Genomic DNA, 11,623 nt, shown 5'->3' on the forward strand with positions numbered 1-11,623 from the left:
CAAGTATTTTCCATGACAAAGACATTTAACCATCACAAGGTCAATCCTTAGAAGTAGAACACATCAAATAGTCAGCTGGTGTTTATTCCCAAAGAGAGCGAGAGAAAAAAGGGGGGTGGAGGGGGGGGGGGAGTGGAGTGAGTGTTCGGCTGTTCCATAAAGCCATATTGAAAACAATCAGTTTTCAGTGCGTCGCAGTCCGAGCCTCAGCCTCCGCTGTAGCATATGAACAGAGCAGCAGGAAGACAGACCAGACTAACATTCAAAAGGTTTTTTCTCCTTGCTCTCAAAGTTGTTGTTCGTCCATCCCTCTTGAGTTGAAATGCTGCCACGCTCCTTACAGTACAAACTATGGTTGTGTGGGAACAGGAAGTAAGGTCACACTGCGGTGGGGGCCAGGCGGCTCATAAAGGAGATACTGTTGAGGCACATCTTTCTGAAGAAGGCGGGGCAGGCGGGCTTCATGACGAAATGTTCCAGCAGAATCCGCAGCTCTGAGAACAGGGTGCTGGGAGAGGTGGACAGGGAGATTAGGGGATAGGGGGAAATGATGGTTTGAGAAATAATTTAATCAACATCATATACCTAGAAACACACAATTTGGCATATTTGATACTGTACAATTATCCTACATATTAAAATTATTGCACAAAATTCAAATGAGGCTACTTACCGGCAATATGGGTTTCTCCTTGATGTATAGCGGAGAGTTAGAAACCTGTAGTAAATGAAAGGCTGCAGCAAGCTTCCCTGGCCACTGTAAACACAAAGACCAAGAGTTAATCAAGTGACTGGAGTAACCAAGAGTTAATCAAGTGATTAATCATCTCAGTTCATAGTGGTATTGTAAGACATCAACTAAGAAGGAAAAACCCTAATCTGACATCAGTCTAAGGTACCATTCAAATGTGCTGAGAAATTTACCAAGAAATAGAAACATACCTGAAGAGCATGAATATGGTGGCTGGCATGAGGAAGATCTCATTGCAGGCGATGAACTTCAGGATGTTCTGCTGGTTGGCCGAGAGCTTGTTGAGGAAGTTCCTCATGAAGAGAAGGCTATTGGGGCCCATTGCCTAAAAGGGGAATTATACACATCATGATCACATGACTAAACTAGCATAGTTATACAGCACCTTACACACTGTACATGTTCCATTATTGTATATGTATATACTGTACTCTATATCATCTACTGCATCTTGCCATCTTTATGTAATACATGTATCACTAGCCACTTTAAACTATGCCACTTTATGTTTACATTCCTACATTACTCATCTCATATGTATATACTGTACTCTATACCATCTACTGCATCTTGCCTATGCCGTTCTGTACCATCACTCATTCATATATCTTTATGTACATATTCTTTATCCCTTTACACTTGTGTATAAGGTAGTAGTTGTGGAATTGTTAGGTTAGATTACTTGTTGGTTATTACTGCATTGTCGGAACTAGAAGCACAAGCATTTCGCTACACTCGCATTAACATCTGCTAACCATGTGTATGTGACAAATAAAATTTGATTTGATTTTGATTTTAATGCTCTAAAATCAGAAATGTCTAATGAGAAATGTGCAAAATTACTATTTTACCTAGCCAAAACGGGTAAAAGGGTATTTTATAAAATACCCTTTTTCGAGTGTTGGTTATGCTTTACCCAACTGGCTTTTTAATGGCTTCACGAACATTGAAATGTTTTGGAATCAAGAGAGGATACTTACGTCAAGAACCTTCTTTGTGTAGGTGGTTGCATGAAGCAACGAGAAGAGGAAGACTGGGAATATGCTCACTGTAGACTGCGGTTAAGTGGCAATCAGCATTAAAAATGTACAACAATGCAAAATAAACACATTTAAGGTCAGCATCAAATAGTGCCGTCAAGCAATGCCTTCTTGTTAATAGGTTTAGTAGGTCTGCATAACTGAAACCATGACCCCCAAGCATTACAAAACCTTCCTGCAACACAATTAGCCTTCTCCCCAAACCAGTTTGTCGGTGATATACCAAACTCTAGCTTTATAAGAGACCATTATGACAACAACCAAGGCATGGTGATACTATGGTGATAAGGCCTTTATGTATGGTTGAGAGGATACTTGTAATGGGGTAAGAGTTGACCAGGATGAGGGAGTACAGCAGGTAGTGACAGCTGTCCTCTTGGAGTGCCTGGGCTAGGAAGGCTCTGCTGAGCTGGAAGTGAGGAAGCCGCTGGTGTAGCCGCAGAGCACTGGTGAGTGCGTTGGCCAGCAGCGCACGCTGATAGAAATTGGCAGCCGCCTGGGGTCTGGAAAATGTCAAAGAGAAATGAATTACTCTGAGGGAACTCAGACTGGTTAACTATCTCTACTTGCACATTCATCTTCTGCACATCAATCACTCCAGTGTTTAATTAGTATATTGTAATTACTTCGCCACCATGGCCTATTTATTGCCTTACCTCATTTGCACACACTGACTTATTTTTCTACTGTATTATTGACTGTATGTTTGTTTATTCCATGTGTAACTGTGTTGTTGTATGTGTCGAACTGCTTTGCTTTATTCTTGGCCAGGTCGCAGTTGTAAATGAGAACTTGTTCTCAACTAGCCTACCTGGTTAAATAAACATGAAATAAATCAAATTTAAAAACTATACTGAACAAAAATATATTTTTTAAATTCAACAATTTCACTGAGTTAGAGTTCACAAGGAAATCAGTCAATTTAAATAAATATATTAGGTCGTAATCTATGGATTTCACATGACTGGGTAGGCATAGGCCCACCCACTGGGGAGCCAGGCCCAGCCAATCAGAATTAGTTTTTCCCCCACAAAAGGGCTTTATTACAGACAGAAATACTCCTCAGTTTCATCAGCTGTCCATGTGGCTGGTCTGAGATGATCCCACAAGTGAAGAATAGATGTGGAGGTCTAGATAATAGATGTGGTCATGTGCTGGCGTGGTTACACGTGGTCTGCGGTTGTCAGGCCAGTTGGACGTACTGCCAAATTCTCTAAAACTACGTTGGAGGCGGCTTATGGTATGGATTTAACATCAATTCTCTGGCAACAGCCCTGGTGGACATTCCTGAAGTCAGCATGCCAATTACACGCTTCCTCAAAACTTGACATCTGTGGCATTGTGTTGTGACAAAACAGCACATTTTACAGTGACCTCTTATTGTCCCCCAGAACAAGGTGCACCTGTGTAATGCTCATGAGGTGAGGTAATGCTCATGAGCCACACCTGTTAGGTGTATGGATTATCTTGGCAAAGGAGAAATGCTCACTAACAGTGATGTAAACAAATGTGGGGAGAAATTGAGAGAAATAAGCTTTTTGTGCATATGGAACATTTCTGGGATCTTTTATTTCAGCTCATGAAACCCAGGACCAACACTTTACATGTTGGGTTCATATTTTTGTTCAGTATACATTTGGGAGTATATTAAAATGGTGGAACAGTTTTGACCACAAAATGCTACTAAAGTGAATATGTGGTGGGATCAGGTGATCATTTGTAAAACATCTGTTAATTTAGCAGTTATGCATTGGTTGTCTCTGTCAGGTATTGTTGCTATATTGCTATGTGCACATGAAGAAAAATATTATCCCTGGAACTGAGTAAACATTAACAATAATGCAAAACCCAAACTGCAGTAGAAAACCAAACCCAATGACCAGTCCCTATCATACAGTATTACTTTCTAAATAGACATATAGACAAAGCAAACAATTGGAGCATTAAGCCTTACCCTAAGAGAGGTAGAATGAACATTACTGAGCAATAGACGGTGAAGAGCCGCGAGAGCCACATTGCCGTCTCTAGTTTGTTAGCCAACATGAATTGCTGTGGGGGGAAAAAGTACATTCAAGTTCATAAGATTTTTTAAAAACTAGACTAAATCATCCACTGTAAAATCACCATCCACTGTAGAATCACAACCATAGGCCTATATAGTATCAGTATGAGAACTAGGGTTGCGGTAATCCAGATTTTCATACAGTTTTTGTACCATACCGGGGTATACGCCATTACCGATGTGCACACAAGGGGCTCAAAAACTATTTAGGCAACAGGGATCTTGATCGTCTCTGCTGTAACCAAGAAGCTTGACATCTAGCCACTTTGCTAGCAAGTTATTAAACCAAATGCATTGCTGGAGCCCTGAGCTGGATATCATTTATTTGACATATCTTAGATTTCTTATAGTTATGCTTAACTTATAGTTATGAGTAGTGGCGTAGCACGCACCCGTCTGTATTTCAAAATAGGCCAAAATGTGAGAGACAAAAAAATGAATGTATACCTTACTGCAATGTAGGGATGCAATTGAATACGTAAAAATGTTTCCCTTGCGTTGCACTACAAATTTGGGGCTGCACACATTTGCATGTTTTTGCAATTCAACTAAATTAGGCTTCAGGCTGGATTTATCCTCCACCAAACATTCCCGGTAACAAAATGTCACTAGAGCGTGCGTAAAGTTACAACCTATGACATGCAGCAAAATGTGTGTGGAGTGGAGGTTCTACATTATAGAGTATGTCTAGTGGAGTATAAATCCAGCCTATCAAATACAATCTATGATCTGATGAAGTAGAAGTGCATGATTACTCACCACTGTCCCTAATTGAGGGGGAGGAGGGGCACTTGTTTGCTCTGTGTCAGCCATCTTCTTGACTCTGGTTTATCCCTGAAAAGAAAAACACAAAGACACCGTTTAATGAATATCTTCTGGCACCCTGACATTGCAAGCTCACTTGAAATGGCAAGAATGATACAATGCTGCTTAGTTCTCGCTCTTTCAGGTTTAGGCCAACTTGATCTCTGTGCCTCTTGAAAAATGGTTTCATTATGATAGATTTAGTGAAACCTTGGATGCTAAGGCTAGTGATCTGAGAATATGTTCACAGATTAACAGGCAGAAGACAGTCACTTGGCTTGCAAGCAAAGCATGACATGTTCGTGAGCTGTTTTTGATATGTGCAGTAAAGACATTAACATCAAAACTAGTTAGCAAGCTAAAACGTTTAAACTGAATCAAGCAAATGTTAGTTATCAGACTTAACGTTAGCTAGTTAACGTTAACTAGGTTAGTTAGATGACAATTCATCTATAATTTGTTCAGTGTTAAATTAGCATTGACGGAACACAGACGCTGTCCAGCTAGCTGAGCTGAAGTTAACAATTATTAGCCAGAAGTGAGACAGATCCAGGAAATGATAAATAGCAAACAAATGTGTTGGCTTTATTTAATTAATTGAGAAAACGTTAGCAAGCTGGCTAATGTCAGTTAATAAACGAGCTAGCCTAATGTACGCTAGCTATTAGCTAGCTAGGACTGCATCCACTAGAATGTTGCTTGTTAGCAAGCTAACTAGTAACGGTAGCTCAGTATTTGTCTAGATAGCTAGCTCAAAAAGCATTATGTGTAGCTAACGTTAAGAGACTGTCTGCAATGTAATACGAATAAGATTTAGACTATTTTCCGAAAATTACCTGAAACTGTCGAAATCAACGTTAGGTGTCACTTGTACGAGTGATTGTGTTATTTTGTTGGCTAATTTTGCTACAGTAGCTAGCTACTCAGCCATCTGCGTCCTTCCTACCAAAGACAGTATGAAGATATGCAGTAACTGCTTCTCCCGGATCAAGTTGTAGGCGATGTCATTGCGGCGTTGGTTAGCTAGGCGCATGCGCAGAATCACGTTCACCGGGTCTAAAGGTCGTCTCGCCGAAATGTGCTTGTGCATGCCATCAAAAAGACACTCATCGATATAAAGTTGTTTTTGACGAAAATGAAAACGTGTGACTTTCACGAGGCTCGAGTAATAACATATTCCGCTACTTAAGACATTGGCTCGAATCTAGGTAGTGCCCTCAGATTTCGAGAAATTTGTTTCAATTCTCTCATTGGGTGTGTTTAAGTTGTAAGGCTAACAGGCTGACTACACCGCCGCGAGCGTTGCAAAATAAATTTTGAAATCTATATTATTCAATTATTGCACCCACACTGCTCGTGAGCGTCTTCATTGCCAAGGGCTAAAATAGAAGTCAGTTCTATTTGTGACGCAGATTGCAGTGCAAGTCCTGCCTCTCACATCTCCTCATTGGTTTATAGAAGCAGGTACCCATGTCCTCATTGTTTATACCCACATGGGTGACTGAAAGATGAACAAGGTCAGTGGCGGTAATGCACCTAATTTATGAAAGTTGCCAATCACAATATAAAGTCAAGAGAAGAAAAAGCCTAGAAGGAGAAGAGATGACTAGAAACGATTTGGTTTACCGGTTTATGTGTTTATTAATTGTCGGAGTAGAGGACCTTGTGCATTTCAGGTAAAATAACAACTCAATGTTTATATCCCAGGACAAATTAGCTAACAAATGCAAGCTAGCTAGTTAAATTGCCATAAATGTTTAATGCTTTTCGACCTGTCCCCAAATTAATGTAAGTGGTTTAGAGTTTGTTTAGATATTTTAACCTGCGTGTCATGATCGCGTTTGGTGTGGGGGGACAAAATTGATTTATGCACGATGGAGCATGCGCACAGCCGGTTTTGGTTCTGTGTAAAGCAACTGACTGTAGACGAAAGTCAGTGAAAGTGTGTCAGTGACAGCTGAATGTCTGACACTAATGTGGGTTTCCAACAGCAAGGCTCAGATCAACATGGCAGTGTTGCCATTGTTTATAAAATGTTTCATTTATAATGTTAAAATAAACATGTCTCCAACACCCATATCACACACTCACATACTGAAATCCTATGTGTGCACATTATACAATCAATTAGTGAGAGAGAGAGCCTCAAACATCACATACATTTTTTAAATATTTACTGTACACATGAATTCTGGCAAATTGTTGGGAGCTAGAAACACAAGCATTTCGCTACACCCGCAATAACATCTGCTAAACAAGAGTATGTGACCGATTTGATTTGAAATTGGTTCCCCTTTTATGTCTTCGGTCACATTCACCTTGGTCAAACAAAAACACCCTAATAAAAATAGAGCCTCACACAATGAAGTTGGTGAAGAGCAAATGCCGAAACTTGTACTCGACTGCAGTCAACTTCATTACCTTTGATCACATGATTTTTGTAAAGTTCATGCAGTCAACATGTAAACGCAAGTCTGTAAATCTTTTGCCCTAGAATGCAACACACTTTGGAAGGTGGCGACAAATGACGGTCAACAACTTGACAAAAGTGATCGACTCGAACGCGCCCATTGACTTCTCAACCCCAGGCCTGGTCTCCCAAGTATGCGTTCCCGGGAAGTATCTCGACGTTGCGTCTCTGAGTTTAGAAACTCTGTGGTTTCCACGGTGAATTAGAATTGATCAGCTGACCTTGCACCAGAAATGGAAAAATATCGCGATGTTTGTAGACGTGACCAAATTCAAATTATCTCTGTTTTATTGTATTATCTAATTAAGGCTTCTATTATGTTGTCTTAGCAATATTTCTGAGTCAAACATTCATCTTACTGGAACTATTTTACTGTAAATATACAGAAGCCTACAGATCTAGGCCTACTTTAGTCAGGATTCTATGTTTAAACTTCATTTTTCCTGTGTAAATACATTGGAAATACTCCCAATAAAATATATTGCAAATAATGAGTCTCACATAAGTTCTCAAATGTGCTGTAGGCTAGGAAAAGGCTACAGGGGAATGTGCAAGAAGGGTTCTTGCATCATCATGTCAATAGGGGGAGGATAGCAACGGAATTCTTACATTGTATCTTAAATGGCTTTGATGTTTTAATCATAGAGTTGTTATGTGGTACATTGCATATTTAATCGTTTTTTCATCAGAATCCACTTTTAATAGAAGTGTCAAACTAGCCAACATTAAAACTCTTCTGTATCATGCATGAGCACACACACAGGGAAGGTTACGGCTGCGTTGAACTTAAGGCTATGGTTATGCCAAGATTACACTGGGTGAAAAGGGTTGCTATCAGAGGATATCTTTACATTACACATTTTTGATATTCTAGAGAATACAGGCCATTTCCAATGCATATTTGTAGTTTTGTGGATATGCACCATATCTTGACAAATTCTGAATCCAGATGTGACTCATTCGATATAATGAGATATGTGACATCCTATTTTCAATTTCATGTTAACAAATACTGACTGTATACATAGCAGATCTATGTTTTTCTCAGAACATGTTTTGAGATCTTCATTGAGTGTGAGAACACATTAGCTAATGCTCAATCACCTCAGCAGCTAGCCTGAACCTGGCTAGCACTGTGACTCTAGCTAACTAATAACTCACTGTACAGTTGCTGTGGAGGTCGTGTGTGGAAGATCACAACAAACCTTCTTTCCTTGATGTTTATTGTACACAAACACACACTTTTAAGGACTAGCTCCAGCACAGAACAAATCAACTGCCCCAAGTGACAGTTACACAGAACATGAATGTGGTGCTGACTGGTGATTGGCCGACTGGTGATTGGTCAGTCACCCCACATGGTAGGCGGGACATAAAAGGGGTATATCTGCATTCACAACACTATCCCCCTCCAGCAGTGCCGAGTTCCTTCAGGCACCTATACTAAAGGCAGGAACAATGCAACATTTTCTAAAAACACTTTGCAGAGCAAACAGGTAAAGCAATAAGAATCGCATAGCAGGTTCATCATTTTAAAACAGATAACTTGTCCCATATTCAACAAAACAATGATCCTTATTTATTCTAAACAGACTGTCTCTGCCTGGCTGAGCTGGAAATCACATGACATGAACTTGGTAGGTGGGGTGTGTAGTGTTAGAAGGTCTGCACTTTTGGACTGGGGCAGCACCACTGTAGTGCCTGATATTTTCAGAGGAATGTCCAGACACACAGAATGTTCAGTGGTGGCACACTGATCTTCACCCTGGAGGCCCAGAGTAAGTACAGGTCTGGTGGTGCCTGTATCAACATCGTCAATAGATGCAGAGGGGTGACTCTGCCCGGTGTCGAGGGCAGTGACCTCTGAGCGGGCCGCAGGGTGGGGGCCTTGCCCGGTGTCGAGGGCAGTGACCTCTGAGCGGGCCGTAGGGTGGGGGCCTTGCCCGGTGTCAAGGGCAGTGACATCAGCGCGAGCAGCAGGGTGCATCATCGGAGATCTCACCATCGCTGGAGGCACCGTTATTGGGGGGCTCACCATAGCCGGTGGCATAGTTGATGGAGGGTTCAATGGTGGCATCGTCGCTGGGGTCATCATTGTTGGTCTGGTCACCGCTGCTGGGGTCACCGCCACTGGCACTTCTCTCCTCCGGCTTTGCTGCTGGGACTGGATAGCTGCTAGAAGAGCAGTGCTGTACCTCCCTCCTCTCCAACTGGTCCAAATTCCTCTCCATCAGGTCCCATATCCTCTCACTCTTCTCATCCAGGTATGCAGGGAAGCCCAACAGGGATGCACTCAACTTCAGATACGATTTTATTGGAAAGAAAATGAAGAAAAAAAAGATTTTAAAATAAATAAATAAAAACTATCTGCACAAAAATGCAAAATAGGCCTGGCTTTGCCTCTGCAGCGCAGGGTCTTGTTCTCACTGTGCTAGCTGCCATTTGGTTGCCATAACAACAAGATCAGGGCTTGCACAGTACACTTAGCTGATTGGCTAGCAACTGAATCTACCTAACAAGCTAGCTAGCAATGTCACGATCAGTGAGAATGCCCCAAAACACACAAAAACATCTGAAAGTCCACAGAAAAGATTGGATGGCTCACAAATAACACAAATTTCAATAAATAAAAAAATAGAAAAGCACTTGACACCAATGTTGTCATTTGAGATCTTTACTGAGTGTGAGCTAACGCTAATTCTCAATCACCTCAGCAGCTAACCTTAACATGACTAGCACTGTGAATTGGAAAGGTTTATATATATACAGTTGAAGTCGGAAGTTTACATACACTTAGGTTGGAGTCATTGAAACTCGTTTTTCAACCACTCCACAAATTTCTTGTTAACAAACTATAGTTTTGGCAAGTCGGTTAGGACATCTACTTTGTGCATGACACAAGTAATTTTTCCAACAATTGTTTACAGACAGATTATTTCACCGTATCACAATTCCAGTGCGTCAGAAGTTTACATACACTAAATTGACTGTGCCTTTAAACAGCTTGGAAAACTCCAGAAAATGATGTCATGGCTTTAGAAGCTTCTGATAGGCTAATTGACATAATTTGAGCCAATTGGAGGTGTACCTGTGGATGTATTTCAAGGCCTACGTTCAAACTCAGTGCCTTTTTGCTTGACATCATGGGAAAATCAAAAGAAATCAGCCAAGATCTCAGAAAGAAAATTGTAGACCTCCACAAGTCTGGTTCATCCTTGGGAGCAATTTCCAAACGCCTGAAGGTACCACGTTCATCTGTACAAACAATAGTACGGAAGTATAAACACCAAGGGACAATGCAGCCGTCATACCGCTCAGGAAGGAGACGCGTTCTGTCTCCTAGAGATGAACGTACTTTGGTGCGAAAAGTGCAATTCAATCCCAGAACAACAGAAAAGGACCTTGTGAAGATGCTGGAGGAAACAGGTACAAACGTATCTATATCCACAGTAAAACAAGTCCTATATCGACATAACCTGAAAGGCCACTCAGCAAGGAAGAAGCCACTGCTCCAAAACTGCCATAAAAAAGCCAGACTACGGTTTGCAACTGCACATGGGGACAAAGATTGTCCTTTTTGGAGAAATTGTTTGGCCAGAATGACCATCGTTACGTTTGGAGGAAAAAGGGGGAGGCTTGCCAGCCGAAGAACACCATCCCAACCGTGAAGCACGGGGGTGGCAGAATCATGTTGTGGGGGTGCTTTGCTGCAGGAGGGACTGGTGCACTTCACAAAATAGATGGCATCATGAGGTAGGAAAAGTATGTGGATATATTGAAGCAACATCTCAARACATCAGTCAGGAAGTTAAAGCTTGGTCGCAAATGGGTCTTCCAAATGGACATTGATCCCAAGCATACTTCCATAGTTGTGGCAAAATGGCTTAAGGACAACAAAGTCAAGGTATTGGAGTGGCCATCACAAAGCTCTGACCTCAATCCAATAGAAAATTTGTGGGCAGAACTGAAAAAGCGTGTGCGAGCAAGGAGGCCTACAAACCTGACTCAGTTACACCAGCTCTGTCAGCAGGAATGGGCAAAAATTCACCCAACTTATTGTGTGAAGCTTGTGGAAGGCTACCCGAAACGTTTGACCCAAGTGAAACAATTTAAAGGCAATGCTACCAAATACTAATTGAGTGTATGTAAACTTCTGACCCACTGGGAATGTGATGAAAGAATTAAAGCTGAAATAAATCATTCTCTATACTATTATTCTGACATTTCACATTCTTAAAATAAAGTGGTGATCCTAACTGACCTAAAACATGGAATTTTTACTAGGATTAAATGTCAGGAATTGTGAAAAACTGAGTTTAAATGTATTTGGCTAAGGTGTATGTAAACTTCTGACTTCAACTGTAAGTAGTTGTCATTTGTCTCATAGTCAAAATAGTTTAAAAGTTTAAGTATTCTGTGGTAGCTGTGGGTGTCCCTGTGAAGTTCCTCCCAGTTTAATTTGATGGGATGGGAAACCCCTCTCTCCAGGTGTTAGG

At 41.1% G+C, this 11,623-nt stretch overlaps 1 protein-coding gene across 1 annotated transcript; it reads right to left on the reverse strand.

Moving 5' to 3' along the window:
- Positions 1 to 68: 68 nt before the first annotated feature.
- tmem33 (transmembrane protein 33) lies at positions 69 to 5,623 on the reverse strand. Its single transcript, XM_023990213.2, has 8 exons — positions 5,494 to 5,623; positions 4,613 to 4,687; positions 3,746 to 3,840; positions 2,107 to 2,294; positions 1,732 to 1,799; positions 943 to 1,076; positions 674 to 757; positions 69 to 508 (listed from the first exon to the last, which is right to left on the reverse strand). The coding sequence occupies exons 2-8, from the start codon at positions 4,664 to 4,666 to the stop codon at positions 379 to 381; spliced, it is 753 nt and encodes a 250-aa protein (XP_023845981.1). The 5' UTR covers positions 4,667 to 4,687; positions 5,494 to 5,623; the 3' UTR covers positions 69 to 378.
- Between the last annotated feature and the right edge of the window lie 6,000 nt (positions 5,624 to 11,623).

Source organism: Salvelinus sp. IW2-2015, linkage group LG6.2 (genome assembly GCF_002910315.2).
Source record: "Salvelinus sp. IW2-2015 linkage group LG6.2, ASM291031v2, whole genome shotgun sequence".
Lineage (NCBI taxonomy): Eukaryota > Metazoa > Chordata > Actinopteri > Salmoniformes > Salmonidae > Salvelinus > Salvelinus sp. IW2-2015.